Below are 18183 nucleotides of genomic sequence, written 5' to 3'. Positions count from 1 at the left end.
TTATTTTCCTTGTTATGCTGCTTTTCTTCTACTGTAAACCTCTTTTGTTTGATCCATGTTTCCCCTTAAAGCAGTACCACTCATCCCACATTGACCAGTTACATGTTGTACACTTTCTTATCAGGGCTAAGTCAGTATATACAGCATATAAATATATATCGATATATTTTTTCTGTATCTGTTTTTTTTTTTAGCATTAGCATTAGGATGAGTGTATTTTTGAACACATTTTCCCTTTAAAACATATCTTAAGTAGTTATGTTAAAGGGTTATTTTTGAAAAGAAAATAGAAACAGTAAAGAAATAGGAACCTCCAAAGTCGATTTGGAATTCAACCGCATTATTTAGGAGAGAAAAAAAGTGGGCAGAACGGCATAAAAAAATGATAAAAGTTGTGAAAAATGTATATTTAAAATAGTATACTATTTTTTGTAAGTATGATTTGATTGCTTATATGAATTTTATTTTTAATATCTTCTCATTTGAAATTATATCATCGATGTGATTTAAAAAAAATATAATTCAACATTTTATTGTAAAATGTGCTTAAAAAATGGAGAAACGGGAACCTCCAAAGTTAAAGTGGAATTCATCCGCAATAGTTATGAGAAAACAGGAAAGGAAAACAAAAAAAATCCATGTTGAGAAAAACATATCTTCATAAATATAAAATTTTTTACTTTATAAAGTATGATTTAGATTTTTACAATTAATTATTTTTATGTTTTTTAATGTGTAATAATACTATTATATATATATATATATATATATATATATATATATATATATATATATATATATCATAAAATAATTTAAACTCAAGCACTTTGTTTAGTTTGTGTTTGTTTTTTTCCTGCTACCACTAATGGTCAAAAAAGGTAAACATGATAATTACCATGGAACCAGAAGATAAACAATATATATATTTTTCTTAAAAAAAACATAGAATAAGAATATGTGTCTACCCTCGACATCACAAAAGTGAGTACATCCCTCATATTTCTGCAAATATTTTGTCATTTCCCTTTATGGAACTACATAATTCATTCATTGTCCCTTCAAAGTAACTCAACACACAGCCATTACTGTCCAAACCTCTGGCAACGCAAGTGAATACACCCTTAAGTGATTATGACCAAATTGGGCCTCATTAGCCATTGGGGTCATGTGACTCATTAGTATTACAGTGATTCAGGTGTGAATGTGGAGCAGGTGTGTTGAATTTGGTATGATTGCAATGATTCTCCTCACTCACTACCACTAGCCCTCACCCACTACCACTGCACCCTCGAAATCAATTAAAATGGGGTAGAGCTTTGTAATCTTCCCTAGGAATTGGGACACCACTTGCTACGACACTGCATAGGTTTTGTTCGGGCACGTAAGGGACTATGTAGTTATGTAGGGTAGTCTCGATACCAACATTTTGGTACCAGTACCAATATATATATCGATATGTAAGTTGATGCTTTTCAAAATACAGTGGAAAACAAAAATGCATTTTAACAGAAAATATAATGATAACACTTATGATTAACGTTTAACGTTTCTTATTGCACTCAAAGAACAATTTTAGAAGATTGGAATTACAATGAAAATGCATTAAACAAACTGAACTTTTTTCATTGCACTCAAGGAACAGTTTACAAATGTTTACATATTACATATTGCCTGCCATAATCTACATTTAGGTTGAAATAGAATAGAAAGCTTGATTGACAAGGTATTACATGCTTCATGATTTATGGTTGCCAATTTCGAAATGTGCTTTAAAGACAAATAAAATCATCAGTAAATACTGAAAACAATACTGTAGCTAAAAGTACACAGATGAGGCATGTAGCAGGTAAAGCACATATTGTTAAAGATAAAACAAAAATTAAATATTGGGAATTAGTTACAAAATTCAGTCAATTCACTTGCATTATTTTATGCTACGTGGACTGATTTTGACAGTGCTAATAATTGGCAACAAGCCAACCAGCTGTGTGCGCACCTACGTATCTATATGTGCACATGGGGAGCTGTTAACTGCATTACCTGCCACTCTTTAAACTCCTCGAGCAGGTCTGGATGTTTGTTATTTAAATGTTTAACTAAATTTGAAGCAAAGGTGGAAATGCTCTATGCTGTACTTCTGTGTTTAAAGCCTTACCTTTATTAGTAGTTTTGAAGCCCAGATACCTTCATTTTGTGCTTCACGCACCCTCTTTACTAACCAGTAGAATTGCTATTGTTTGCCATTCTTCCTCTCCACACCGTTTCTGCTAGTTTGCGTTGTGTGTGCGCATTGACATGCTAATGCGCCTCGGATCAGCAACGTCACCGCCACACAGCAGCATATGTGGATGGAAAAAAAAGGTATTTTTTCAAAGGCATTAGTACCCTTTTTAATTCATTAGTACCACAATACTTTATTAGTAGTGGTGTAACCAACAACCCTAGTCCCACCATTACACAACAGACCCGGCAGCAATGGAGTTAACGGCTGAGAGGTTTTTTTTTATGATTCACCGTGATTTGGTTGATGAATAAACGAAGAACTGCACAGGGAAGAAGCAGCCATCAACGACTGTTGTTTCTTGTGAATTTTTTTGTCATGTTTTCACATTCGCAAACTTTTCATCAGAATTTTGGCTCGCTGGCTAATGTTTCAAACTAACGTGTATATAATATATTAAAGAACTCATGCAGAAATCGGGGAATTTTATCTGGCCCTATATGGGCGAGTCAGCACCTGAAATCTCTCACTCTGAAGGGCTAGATTCATACCCCATACCCCTCGTTATTCCCACTACCCATAAATGAAAATATTAATTGGGACACAGTGCCTACCCTCACGGGAATGCGCAAAATGTAGGGATATGGCTAAAAAGTAGGGTGAGGGGGTGCATTGGGACTGGGCCTTTCTCTCATACTGATCACTGAAATAACTCTCCGTATATGTGAAAAAAGGTATTGTTACTTTATTTAAAGATGCACTGCAAAAAGTGAGTGTTCAAAAACAAGAAAAAAAAATACAAAAATTAGGGGTATTTTATTTGAACTAAGCAAAATTATCTGCCAATAGAACAAGAAAATTTCCAAAACAAGTAAAATTAGCTAACTTCAATGAACCCAAAATACCTTAAAATAAGTATATTCTTACTAATAACAAGTGCACTTTTCTTGGTCGAAAAAAAAGAGACCTTTTTGCTGAATATGTTGAAAAAATATTCTTAGATTAAGTAAATGCTAGTGCCATTATCTTGACATAATGATATGCGCTCGGCATTACATTTCTTGAAACCAGCAAACGTATACTAAAAACTAATTTATTCTTAATGGAAAGGCAACCACTTGTTACTCTCGGGGTTTTCTAGCCGCTCAGGCAAATCATATTGTCTAAAAATGCATTTTTCCATCGATAACATGACATCATCGCGCCAAGTGCGTGCTCAGTCAATTAGTGCGCATATATACAGCCCGGCCCCAGGCCAAACATTTTTTAATTGTAATTTTGAAGAATTAATCTGAATGTGCATGAAGTATTTCTGTTCAAAATTGGTAGAAATGTCACATGTTAAATGTTTAAATATTAACTGTTAGTTTACTGTACTGTGCCAACTGTACTACTATATGAGTACGTATTTTCTATTGTTTCATTGAAAATAAAACAGCAAAGTCCATTTGGCTGTCATCTGTTTTAATTATGAGACACAATTGTGTCAAAATCGTGATTGTTTTTTTTTCATGCTTGAATTAAGAAATTATTACTTTAAAAAAGTAGTTGCACACTTGTGAGTGTTGATGACACAGCTTTGCAACAGTTGATATTCTAGTTTCAAGCATGTTTTACTCAATATAGGTCATAAAATCTCAGCAACAAGCTGTAATATCTTACTGAGATCATTTAGGACCAAAACCCTTAAAACAAGTAGAACACTCTAACATAAAATCTGCTTAGTGAGAAGAATTATCTTATCAGACAGAAAATAAGCAAATATCACCCTTATTTGAGATATTTAATCTTACTTAGATTTCAGTTTTTGCAGTGTGGTCTTTGCCATAAGAAGATTGCCCACACCCTGAAACTGAGCTGCCAAAACTATAGCGCTCTACCATTGACACGTGCAGGCAGTGATATGTGATAGGACAGGTTACACTCAGAACAGGCCTTGCCTTGGTCGACCAAAAAAGTAGAGTGGATATGCTCGCCGTCGTATCAAGAGATTGGGTTTGGAATACAGATGTATGAGTGCTGCCATCATTGCTGCAGAAACCTGCGAAGCGTGGAAATTTAATGCCCAAAAGAGTCAAGTCCGTGCTGGAAGATAATGATAGCCACACAGAATATTGACATTTTGTCTTTGAAAAAACAAAGAAGCAGTTCAGATATTAATGAGTTATTTTGAAGGGGACACTAATTTATACTGGTATGCAAGCTGTTTCACTGACTACTTTACATTGTATCAAAGTGTCTTTTCATCAGTTTTGTCCCATAAAAAGATACAATAAAATATTTGCAAAATGCGTGGTGCCTTGTATATTTAAAAGAGTGACAGTGAAATGATGATTTGGTTATTCAACCAAAACATGTCACAAACAAAACATTTCTAAGTAGTTTGTAAAACATGTAATCTCATGAGACTTTACCGCCACTTGAATTACTCATGTACGTGGCTTCTTTTCGTTTGTTTATTTTTATCTGTTGATGGCAAAAAGGACAGATAAACTTGTAGGTCAGTTTGGAATTCAACCATATTTGGGGAAACAATTTTGCCTGGAAGACACAAAAAATACGGTATGAAGGTTGTGAAAAAGATGTATAGAAATAGGACATTTAAAATGTGAACATACTCGTGATCGTGAAACTTCAGCAAATGTTATGACTAAGGATTTTACTCATTTTGCTCATAGTCGATGGTGGCAATATCTTTGATGTGGTTTTTCTTTCTTTTTAAAATCGCAACTAATTGGGATCCTCACATATAAAAAAAATCTAATTTGCAACTTTCCACCTCAAAGAAAAAGGCTAAAATGTCAAGTTTGGTTGTCAAATCAGACTATCCAATTCAAATTGACAAAAAGTAGGCTATACTAAGACACTCCGAGTTACCATACCTCACCATTTTTTTAATTTGTATTTTATCCTACCAGCGATGAGTGATGATAACCATAGAACTAGGAAGTAGGAACATGGCAAATGAATGTAATGAAGATGTAAACACGATCATACCACTTTTAACCAACAAAATATGAATGAGAATTAGGGGAGTGGGAAAAAATCGATTCGAATTTGAATCGCGATTCTCACGGTGTGCGATTCAGAATCGATTCTCATTTTTTTTAAATGGATTTTTATTATTTAATTTTTTTAGTTTATTTTTTAATTAATCAATCCAACAAAACAATACACAGCAATACCATAACAATGCAATCCAATTCCAAAACCAAACCCGACCCAGCAACATTCAGAACTGCAATAAACAGAGCAATTGAGAGGAGACACAAACACGACACAGAACAAACCAAAAGTAGTAAAACAAAAATGAATATTATCAACAACAGTATCAATATTAGTTACAATTTCAACATAGCAGTGATTAAAAAGTCCTCATTGACATTATCATTAAACATTTATAAAAAAAAAGAAGAAAAGAACAATAGTGTCACAGTGGCTTACATTTGCATCGCATCTCATAAGCTTGACAACACACTGTGTCCAATACTTTCACAAAGATAAAATAAGTCATATTTTTGGTTCATTTAATAGTTAAAACAAATTTACATTATTGCAATCAGTTGATAAAACATTGTCCTTTACAATTATAAAAGCTTTTTACAAACATCTACTACTCTGCTTGCATGTCTGCAGACTGGGGTAGATCCTGCTGAAATCCTATGTATTGAATGAATAGAGAATCCTTTTGAATCGGGGAAAATTGTTTTTGATTCGAAAATCGTGTTGAATTGAAAAAAAATTTTTTTTGAATCGAATCGTGACCTCAAGAATCGATATTGAATCGAATCGTGGGACACCCAAAGATTCACAGCTCTAATGAGAATGTTAAAATGTTGTTAGCACAGTTAATTAAACATATATGATGGTCACGCTTTGACACTGGAACAGAGTAATTTGAATATAATTTATTCCTGTGAGGGAACAAAGGCTTTAAAATGTGTATTTTATGTTTGACTTTAGATTAGGTAAAAGTGTTACAAATTATTATTTTAAAGGATTGTTTAATTAGTTTTTGTTCTGTACTAAATAGTCTATATATATGTGGTGGCCACTCTTAGCCTCATTGGGGTCCACGAAAAGATTTTGTTTTCATATATTTTTCTGTCCAAATTAATTCAGAAGGGCCAATCTTCCACAACACGCATATCTAACCACAACATTTGGAATCACCAATACATAATAAGGTCCTCTAAAACAGGGATTTTCAAATTGTGGTATGTGTACCACTAGTGGTACGCAAGCTCCACCTAGTGGTACGATAACAAATCACTTGATTAAAATACAGTGTTTTCTTTCCCTATATTCAAACACAGTGTTACGGTTTAAACTGTGTGTAATGTTACAGTCGCCAAACATATTAAATATACTTGTTAAGTAAAACCTCTGCCTTGTTTTTGATAAATACTTAGGCCTACTACGCAATGTCATGAATTACCATGAATTGATTAACGTGGACCCTGACTTAAACAAGTTGAAAAACGTATTCGGGTGTTACCATTTAGTGGTCAATTGTACGGAATATGTACTGTACTGTGCAATCTACTAATAAAAGTATCAATCAAAATCAAAAAGTCATTATGGTGGTACTTATAAAGACATATTATTTCTGAGGTTTGAGAACCACTGCTCTAAAGTCTATGTCTGGGAGGTTTTTTTTGTGCATCATTTTATCTTAGCTTTTTCCAAATGACTTTGGAGGTTCCTGTTGTCTTCAGTCTCCATTGTGCCTCAGCCAGTGGATCAAACAAATTATATAGCGCTTAAAGGAACAGTACATCGTTATTATTTAATATTACGGTTAAAATTGGATGTATTTTGAAAGGATTCATATGTTTCCATTGTTTAAGTTTCCTTTGCTGCCTCCGTCTGTTGTTCCCAACCAGGCGCCCTTCAGATCGAGCAGAGCGAGGAGTCTGATCAGGGAAAGTACGAATGTGTGGCGACCAACAATGATGGAACGCGCTACTCTGCACCGGCCAACCTTTATGTCCGAGGTATGCTATGTATATTATTTATTGATTGATTGGTTTTTAAAGCCTGTAGGCGCCATATAAAGTAAGTATACACTTTTATTCATCAACTTTTTTTTTTTTACCTGCACTAATGTGAACCGATCTGCTCTGCTCTGCTTTGCTTTTTCCAATCCGTTTTTTTTCCCTGTTTTGATGGAATCCTCCCTATTTCCCCCATTGGACAACAGCACCTGTTTTATAAAAGTTAATCATACAAATATGACACATTTTCAGACTGATTTAGCACATTTTTACTTCATTTGCTTTGCTCAGCCTTAATTACTGACAGTATATTTCAAAGGTGGGCAACATGTAACCCATGGGCCATATATGGCTGAGGAAATCTTTTTTTTTCCACCCTGACACACAAAATTTAAGAAAATTAAAAACATAAAAGGAATTGTTATCCTGTTAAGAAAAAAATTAATTGGGCTAATTGTTTTTGTCATATCGCCCAGCCCTACGTGGAACACTATATTCCTTTTTGTGACCTGACATGAACTCTAAAACCACGAAAAACGTCAACAGAGACTGTTTCAAAAGCTAAAAAAAAATAAAAATTGTATTTTAAAAATGTTGTCCACCCTTGACCAAGATGGACAAAATTGTTGGGACGCCTGGCGTACAGGAAGTAAGATGGTAGAACATTTGCTCTTAAAAACAATATATTTCAGATTGTTTAAGGTTTTTAGTAATTATTATTGTTCTATTTTATTTCCATCATAGTAATATCATGGATAACCAACGAAAGTGCCATGCGATTGCAAATGTTTGTATCAAAAAGCATGTCCCAATACTTTTGTTCCATATAGTGTTTCAATGTGTTTTTGCATAAATGTAGTTTATTTGTGGTTGTTAGCTTTCTGAAGGAAAACCAAAGTTATCCAAGTGTCATTTACTGAGTTTTACTGAAGCACGGTGCAGTCCTTCGAATTCGCCTGTTTACTCTCCCCTGTTTTTTCTCCTCATTTTCTTTTTTTTTCTGTTGAAAATAAATCCTCAGAACTCCGAGAAGGTTGGTGTATTTTTCCTCTTTATCAAATTACAGCAAGAAATGCGCTAAAATTGTGTTGAAATGTAATTTATTGTCAATATTACTTTAATTGTTATCACCCATATATTGATGAATGGTCATTATCGCTACAGGTGCATGCCTTTTTGCATATTCAGAATCCACATAATTCATATTTACATCTCATTTGCATGTTCTCAATGTGCCCACGTGGCCTCTATGATTGATTTAAGTTCTAGAAGAATATAGTAATAGAATATATGCTCATGTTCTTTGATGCAATTGCCACTAGCGACTTAAAGAATGTACCGGTAGTTTTAAAGGCTTAAGTAATGATATTTCAATGAGCAGGGATAATTTGATGTCTCTTGGGATAGGACGTCCAATTAGATTCTAATTAAATGTTTCATGATGTAAGACACGTCTGTTACACCACTCTTGCATCGAGTGTTAATGGCCAATGGAAAAGACTTTTGAAAATATCTCATGTGAATATTTCCCGCCTTCCGCCCAAGTGCGATAAAGAATGGATGGATGGAATATTTTCTCTGTAGACTACAGCTTTTTTTTTTTTTTTACCTCCACCAAGTATGTATATATATATATATATATATATATATATATATATATATATATATATATATATATATATATATATATATATATATATATATATATATATATATATGTATATATATGTATATGTATATACTGTATATATATACTGTATATATATCTATATACATGTACAGTATATACTGTATATATATACATACATGTATGTATATGTATACATGTATATGTATACATATATATACATACATGTATATATATATTTATACATACATATATATATATATATACATACATGTACATGTATATATATATATTTATTATTTTTTTGTTTTGTTTTATTTATATATATATATATATATATATATATATATATATATATATACATTTATTATTTTTTGTTTTGTTTTGTTTTATTTATATATATATATATATTTATATATATATATATATATATATATATATATATATATATATATATATATATATATATATATATATATATAAGAACACTAACAAAGGACCCGGGTCACCGGGGCCCCCCTCTGGAGCCAGGCCCGGAGGTGGGGCACGATGGCGAGCGCCTGGTGGCCGGGCCTGTCCCCATGGGGCCCGGCCGGGCACAGCCCGAAGAGGCAACGTGGGTCCCCCCTCCAATGGGCTCACCACCCATAGCAGGGGCCATAGAGGTCGGGTGCAGTGTGAGCTGGGCGGCAGCCGAGGGCAGGGCACTTGGCGGTCCGATCCTCGGCTACATATGCTGGCTCTTGGGACGTGGAACGTCACCTCGCTGGGGGGAAAGGAGCCTGAGCTAGTGCGTGAGGTGGAGAAGTTCCGGCTAGATATAGTCGGACTCACTTCGACGCACAGCAAGGGCTCTGGAACCACTTCTCTTGAGAGGGGCTGGACTCTCTTCCACTCTGGCGTTGCCGGCAGTGAGAGGCGACGGGCTGGGGTGGCAATTCTTGTTGCCCCTCGGCTCAAAGCCTGCACGTTGGAGTTCAACCCGGTGGACGAGAGGGTAGCTTTCCTCCGCCTTCGGGTGGGGGGACGGGTCCTGACTGTTGTTTGCGTTTACGCGCCAAGCGGCAGCTCAGAGTACCCACCCTTTTTGGATTCACTCGAGGGAGTACTGGAGAGTGCTCCCCCGGGTGATTCCCTCGTTCTACTGGGGGACTTCAACGCTCATGTTGGCAGCGACAGTGAAACCTGGAGAGGTGTGATTGGGAAGAATGGCCGCCCGGATCTGAACCCGAGTGGTGTTCTGTTATTGGACTTTTGTGCTCGTCACAGATTGTCGATAACAAACACCATGTTCAAACATAAGGGTGTCCATATGTGCACTTGGCACCAGGACACCCTAGGCCGCAGTTCCATGATCGACTTTGTAGTTGTGTCATCGGATTTGCGGTCTCATGTTTTGGACACTCGGGTGAAGAGAGGGGCGGAGCTTTCTACCGATCACCCCCTGGTGGTGAGTTGGCTGCGATGGTGGGGGAGGATGCCGGACAGACCTAGCAGGCCAAAACGCATTGTGAGGGTTTGCTGGGAACGCCTGGCAGAGTCTCCTGTCAGAGAGAGTTTCAATTCCCACCTCCGGAAGAACTTTGAAAATGTCACGAGGGAGGCGCTGGACATTGAGTCCGAGTGGACGATGTTCCGTGCCTCTGTTGTCGAGGCGGCCGATTGGAGCTGTGGCCGCAAAGTGGTTGGTGCCTGTCGTGGCGGTAATCCTAGAACCCGTTGGTGGACGCCGGCGGTGAGGGATGCGGTCACGCTGAAGAAGGAGTCCTATCGGGTTCTTTTGGCTCATGGGACTCCTGAGGCAGCAGACAGGTACCGACAGGCCAAGCGGTGTGCGGCTTCAGCGGTCGCGGAGGCAAAAACTCGGACATGGGAGGAGTTCGGGGAGGCCATGGAAAAAGACTTCCGAACGGCTTCGAAGCAATTCTGGACCACCATCCGCCGCCTCAGGAAGGGGAAGCAGTGCAGTGTCAACACCGTGTATGGTGGGGATGGTGCTCTGCTGACCTCGACTGCGGATGTTGTGGATCGGTGGAGAGAATACTTCGAAGACCTCCTCAATCCTACCAACACGTCTTCCTATGAGGAAGAAGGGCCTGGGGAATCTGTGGTGGGCTCTCCTATTTCTGGGGCTGAGGTTGCCGAGGTAGTTAAAAAGCTCCTCGGTGGCAAGGCCCCGGGGGTGGATGAGATCCGCCCGGAGTTCCTTAAGGCTCTGGATGTTGTGGGGCTGTCTTGGTTGACAAGACTCTGCAACATCGCGTGGACATCGGGGGCGGTACCTCTGGATTGGCAGACCGGGGTGGTGGTTCCTCTCTTTAAGAAGGGGAACCGGAGGGTGTGTTCCAACTATCGTGGGATCACACTCCTCAGCCTTCCCGGTAAGGTCTATTCAGGTGTACTGGAGAGGAGGCTACGCCGGATAGTCGAACCTCGGATTCAGGAGGAACAGTGTGGTTTTCGTCCTGGTCGTGCAACTGTGGACCAGCTCTATACTCTCGGCAGGGTCCTTGAGGGTGCATGGGAGTTTGCCCAACCAGTCTACATGTGCTTTGTGGACTTGGAGAAGGCATTCGACCGTGTACCCCGGGAAATCCTGTGGGGAGTGCTCAGAGAGTATGGGGTAACGGACTGTCTTATTGTGGCAGTTCGCTCCCTGTATAATCAGTGTCAGAGCCGGCAGTAAGTCGGACACGTTTCCAGTGAGGGTTGGACTCCGCCAAGGCTGCCCTTTGTCACCGATTCTGTTCATAACCTTTATGGACAGAATTTCCAGGCGCAGTCAGGGCGTTGAGGGTATCTGGTTTGGTGGCTGCAGGATTAGGTCTCTGCTATTTGCAGATGATGTGGTCCTGATGGCTTCCTCCGGCCAAAATTTTCAACTCTCACTGGATCGGTTCGCAGCCGAGTGTGAAGCGACTGGGATGGGAATCAGCACCTCCAAGTCCGAGTCCATGGTTCTCTCTCGGAAAAGGGTGGAGTGCCATCTCCGGGTTGGGGAGGAGATCTTGCCCCAAGTGGAGGAGTTCAAGTACCTCGGAGTCTTGTTCACGAGTGGGGGAAGAGTGGATCGTGAGATCGACAGGCGGATCGGTGCGGCGTCTTCAGTAAAGCGGACGCTGTATCGATCCGTTGTGGTGAAGAAGGAGCTGAGCCGGAAGGCAAAGCTCTCGATTTACCGGTCGATCTACGTTCCCATCCTCACCTATGGTCATGAGCTTTGGGTCATGACCGAAAGGACAAGATCACGGGTACAAGCGGCCGAAATGAGTTTCCTCCGCCGAGTGGCGGGGCTCTCCCTTAGAGATAGGGTGAGAAGCTCTGTCATTCGGGGGGAGCTCAAAGTAAAGCCGCTGCTCCTCCACATCGAGAGGAGCCAGATGAGGTGGTTCGGGCATCTGGTCAGGATGCCACCCGAACGCCTCCCTAGGAAGGTGTTTCGGGCACGTCCGCCTGGTAGGAGGCCACGGGGAAGACCCAGGACACGCTGGGAAGACTATCTCTCCCGGCTGGCCTGGGAACGCCTCGGGATCCCCCGGGAGGAGCTGGACGAAGTGGCTGGGGAGAGGGAAGTCTGGGCTTCCCTGCTTAAGCTGCTGCCCCCGCGACCCGACCTCGGATAAGCGGAAGAAGATGGATGGATGGATATATATATATATATATATATATATATATATATATATATATATATATATATATATATATATATATGTCTTAATAAGGTTATCCAAAAAATAGTGCTCGATACCGTAGTAGAGCGCAATATATGTATGTGTGGGAAAAAAATCACAAGACTATTTCATCTCTACAGGCCTGTTTCATGAGGGGGGGTACCCTCAATCGTCAGGAGATTTTAATGGGAGCATTCGCATACCATGGTTTATATAGGGCACAGAGTGGGTGGGTACAGGCTGGCCTAGGGGCGTGGTGATTGGCTCATGTGTTGCCTAGGAGGTGTTTCCGTCTATGGCGGCATGTTGTTACAATTTCGCTGCGCTTGTTGAGGGATGACAGGTCTGGACGGTAAATAATAAACAGTTTCTCTTTCAAGCATAGGTTGCATCTTTTATTACCACTATTGTAAGGTGTGCTGGATGCAAGAATTTGCCATGTTATTGAATATTCAACATTATTGTCTTTGAGGTCCCAAATGTGTTTGCTGAGTTCTGTGGTATTTCGCAGGTTTTTGTTCCTGAAAGAAGCCTTGTGATTGTTCCATCTGGTTTTGAATTCTCCCTCGGTTAATCCTACATATGTGTCGGATGTGTTAATGTCCTTGCGTATTACCTTAGATTGGTAGACAACTGATGTTTGTAAGCACCCCCCGTTGAGGGGGCAATCAGGTTTCTTTCGACAATTACATCCTTTGTTGGTTTTGGAGTCGCTCTGTCTGAGGGCCGACGGCTCATTTGCAATTGTTTTGTTGTGGTTTGAGATGATTTGTCGTATATTGTTCATGCAGATGTAGCTCAATTTAATGTTGTTCTTGTTGAATACTTTTCTTAGGATGTTGTCTTTGGGAAAGTGTTTGTCAATCAGATTGAGGAATCCTACCGGAATCAATAAAAGGCTATCGATGCTGTCATCTAGCAAAGCTGAATTTGACCAAGCAACCCCCCCGTACCAAAAAGCCCTTGATGAAAGCGGATACAATTTCACCCTCACCTATGAACCCACGCCAGGAAACCAGCCAAAAAAGAACAGAAAACGGAACGACATCATCTGGTACAACCCCCCATACAGCAAAAACGTCTCAACGAACATTGGACACAAATTCCTCAATCTGATTGACAAACACTTTCCCAAAGACAACATCCTAAGAAAAGTATTCAACAAGAACAACATTAAATTGAGCTACATCTGCATGAACAATATACGACAAATCATCTCAAACCACAACAAAACAATTGCAAATGAGCCGTCGGCCCTCAGACAGAGCGACTCCAAAACCAACAAAGGATGTAATTGTCCAAAGAAACCTGATTGCCCCCTCAACGGGGGGTGCTTACAAACATCAGTTGTCTACCAATCTAAGGTAATACGCAAGGACATTAACACATCCGACACATATGTAGGATTAACCGAGGGGGAATTCAAAACCAGATGGAACAATCACAAGGCTTCTTTCAGGAACAAAAACCTGCGAAATACCACAGAACTCAGCAAACACATTTGGGACCTCAAAGACAATAATGTTGAATATTCAATAACATGGCAAATTCTTGCATCCAGCACACCTTACAATAGTGGTAATAAAAGATGCAACCTATGCTTGAAAGAGAAACTGTTTATTATTTACCGTCCAGACCTGTCATCCCTCAACAAGCGCAGCGAAATTGTACCAACATGCCGCCATAGACGGAAACACCTCCTAGGCAACACATGAGCCAATCACCACGCCCCTAGGCCAGCCTGTACCCACCCACTCTGTGCCCTATATAAACCATGGTATGCGAATGCTCCCATTAAAATCTCCTGACGATTGAGGGTACCCCCTCCTCATGAAACAGGCCTGTAGAGATGAAATAGTCTTGTGATTTTTTTCCCACACATACATATATATATATATATATATATATATATATATATATATATATATATAGGCAAAATAGGATTGATATCAGGCTTGTATTTAAACTTCCGAACGAAGAAATACTTAAAACTATTATTCGTATTAATATTGTTACTGTGGACTTAATAATGAGTGCACGTAAACACAACCTAGCATTATCATTCATATTTCAATTGTCATTGTGGATTTTGGTTCTATTTTTTTTATTGTCATGGACTTTTTTTGTGTTCTTAAAATGGCTAACAAAAACATTTTTTTCCCTGATACCATTCAAATGATTGTCCATTTAGTGTGAATTCTTTCACTCGACCTACTGCAAGTGTCATGCCACAACATTAGATGAGCCCAATCTTGTTTTTAGAAATCATTAAATACATGCATTGTGTTATTATCCGAAGAGCAGTTCGGATGAAACATCAGGACTCAAAATTAATATAACACTCGAGCCCTTGTCGTAAATTTGTGATTGACAGCAACTGTATGTCTAATCCCTTATGAGATAAATAATTATTGTCATTGTAGACTTCCATTATCAGCATCTTTGATGCTTGAACGATAGGCAAACTTTCCATCTCAAATAAATGAACAGGCTGACTAGGAAATATAACAAAGATCCTTTAGGTTTACCGTACACAGTTTGTAATGAGAATATACAGCATAAAGTCCATAAATAGGATTACATTCATTTGGAGCAAGTGCTAGTCAATAACTAGCTTGACACATACAAATAAATATATCTAATCAGGTTCTCAATAGTATTTCAGTTGATGTCCCTAGTGGCTCATAAAACCAAAGTAAATACAATCTGCAGCCTTTTCCAGAGATATTTTTATGTGTATATTTCTAAATATTCTGTTGGTATTGTACACCACTGCATCATCATAAAATGTTGATGAAGATGCAGTACTTTGTGCATTTTGTTGTTTACATCCATTGACCACTCAATGTGTTTATTTAATTATGTTTTGCCATCAATATTCATGATGTATGCATCATTTTCCAGTGGTTCTGGTCCTAAAAAAATGTTTCCGTTTCCTCCCAGTGCGCCGCGTCCCACCGCGCTTCTCCATCCCGCCCACGGACAATGAGATAATGCCGGGCGGCAGCGTCAACATCACATGCGTGGCGGTGGGCTCGCCTATGCCATATGTGAAGTGGATGCTCGGCGCTGAGGACCTAACCCCGGAGGACGACATGCCCATCGGACGCAATGTCTTGGAGTTGACGGATGTGCGACAGTCGGCCAACTACACATGTGTGGCCATGTCCACGCTGGGCGTCATCGAGGCGGTGGCACAGATTACAGTCAAAGGTATGCACATACAATTATTTCCAATATAAGGGGTTTGATCAAAAACTATGTGTTATTATACATATATTTTATTATACATTCACAAATAAGCACCCCCTGCATATGTGAGAATTTTGTTATTCAGGTCAAAGCTTTACTCATTACGGATGATAAAATCCATCCATCCATTTTCTACCGCTTGTCCGTTCTCGAGGTCTCAGGGGGAATACATTTAAAACATTGTATAACCCGAAGCCGACGGCATTTCTGGGTGTTGTTGATAAACGGTTTTCGCCTTGCGTAGGAGAGTTTTAACTTGCACTTACAGATGTAGCGACCAACTGTAGTTACTGACAGTGGGTTTCTGAAGTGTTCCTGAGCCCATGTGGTGATATCCTTTACACGCTGATGTCGCTTGTTGATGCAGTACAGCCTGAGGGATCAGAGGTCACGGTCTTAGCTGCTTACGTGCAGTGATTTCTCCAGATTCTCTGAACCCTTTGATGATATTACGGACCGTAGATGGTGAAATCCCTAAATTCCTTGCAATAGCTGGTTGAGAAAGGTTTTTCTTGAACTGTTCAACAATTTGCTCATGCATTTGTTGACAAAGTGGTGACCCTCGCCCCATCCTTGTTTGTAAATGACTGAGCATTTCATGGAATCTACTTTTATACCCAATCATGGCACCCACCTGTTACCAATTTGCCTGTTCACCCGATTGTAGCTGAGATAGGCTACAGCGCCCCCCGCGACCCTGAAGGGAATAAGCGGTAGAAAATGGATGGATGGATGGACCTGTGGGATGTTCCAAATAAGTGTTTGATGAGCATTCCTCAACTTTATCAGTATTTATTGCCACCTTTCCCAACTTCTTTGTCACGTGTTGCTGGCATCAAATTCTAAAGTTAATGATTATTTGCAAAAAAAAAAAAAATGTTCATCAGTTTGAACATCAAATATGTTGTCTTTGTAGCATATTCAACTGAATATGGGTTGAAAGTGATTTGCAAATCATTGTATTCCGTTTATATTTACATCTAACACAATTTCCCAACTCATATGGAAACGAGGTTTGTACATATATCCGTGTATTAAAAAATATATATGAGAATAAAAATGTATAATGGGATCTCTCTTGGATATTACATGTTTATTCCTTTTTTTGTAATATTATAATTAGAAAATATATCTTGGAAATGTTTTAAAATGAATAAATTAATTATATATTTCATATTATATAAATTATATTATCATGCAACATGTGACGCATGCTCGGTTCTGTTCCATCTACTTTTACTCCTTAGCTAATTATTATTGTATTTATTATTTATTATCAATTTTTCTTACTACCTATTCTCTGATTGTATTAATTTTTATGAAATAATTATGTGTGATCACTTAACAAGCTATCCAGAAGCTCAACCACTTTACTATGAAACATTTACATTGTTTGCATTCAAGTTTTTAGTATAAAGTAAAATTTGGGCAGTTCAGTGGAGTAATAATAATTATTATTATTATTTATATTAAGTAATTAAATATTTTGATAATAAGAATCCTCAACAAAATTTAATACAGGTTTTCTATGAGAATTTCCTCTCTCTTTCCCAGAAGTAAATCCACTCACAAAACAATAACATAAAATAATAGTATAATTAAAACACATTTTCTATCTATGTTTTTTTTTCTTGGACCATGACAAAAATAAAAATCAACAAACAATCTCATACAAACAAATAATGGGAAAAAATAATAATTCAAGGCTAATTGCTCAGTTTGTATTGCTAGAGGGTAACAATGATATTGAAAAGTGATGCACAGAAATAATTGAGTATGAAGACAGAGTTTTTGGTGATGTCTGTGTACCTAATATTATGTCCTGTAAAGCGTGCTTTCACAGAGTCATTTTTCCAATTATACATGAACCAGGACGGGTCACCTACAGAGGTGTTCTTAACGCTTTTAGACATGCCCCGACACAAGCCTCTTCGTCGCGTTAAGACACCGGAAAATACCGTTATGGGCTTATCTCTGCATCCTCTGCAGGCACGCCACTTATCTGAACTCAATCATATCTACGCTGCCTCGCAAGGGAATCGGCCTTACTTTTTCTTTTTTTTTCTTAGACATAACAAAGATATTAGTCACAATATAACAACCTGACAGCACTGGCCCCCTGGAGCATACTTCACGCGGCATATAAAGACAATCTATTGCTTTTTGCGCCTTCAGGAATTAAAGCCATAAATCTCACTAAATTATTAAAGTCATAAACACAACCTGAGATTAGCAAATAACATGACTTTGAACATTAAATAAACATGTAGAACACATTACCCTCTCATAGCCGCCGTTTGTATTGAAAATATCCTCACAATAATAATTATCTCAAACTTGGTTATACTTTAGAGTAGTCTGTGTTTAACTCATATAGTTGTATAGATTTACAATCGACTGAAAATGAGTCAAACT

General features: G+C 38.6%; 1 protein-coding gene across 46 annotated transcripts in view; it reads left to right on the top strand.

The window, feature by feature from the left end:
• The window catches only part of LOC133606391 (receptor-type tyrosine-protein phosphatase delta-like), a 589160-nt gene that overhangs the window by 512888 nt on the left and 58089 nt on the right, over nt 1-18183 (top strand). For 31 of the 46 annotated variants that reach the window (XM_061960314.2, XM_061960281.2, XM_061960275.2 and 28 more), the window contains 3 exons: nt 7108-7218; nt 8240-8251; nt 15460-15729. In XM_061960314.2, the coding sequence (XP_061816298.1) occupies nt 7108-7218; nt 8240-8251; nt 15460-15729 (393 nt within the window). The remainder of the gene's footprint in view (nt 1-7107; nt 7219-8239; nt 8252-15459; nt 15730-18183) is intronic. The other 15 variants (XM_061960279.2, XM_061960278.2, XM_072913211.1 and 12 more) reach the window with 1 other exon arrangement.

Source organism: Nerophis lumbriciformis, linkage group LG05 (genome assembly GCF_033978685.3).
Source record: "Nerophis lumbriciformis linkage group LG05, RoL_Nlum_v2.1, whole genome shotgun sequence".
Taxonomy (NCBI): domain Eukaryota; kingdom Metazoa; phylum Chordata; class Actinopteri; order Syngnathiformes; family Syngnathidae; genus Nerophis; species Nerophis lumbriciformis.
This window is presented reverse-complemented; position numbering and strand designations above follow the sequence as displayed.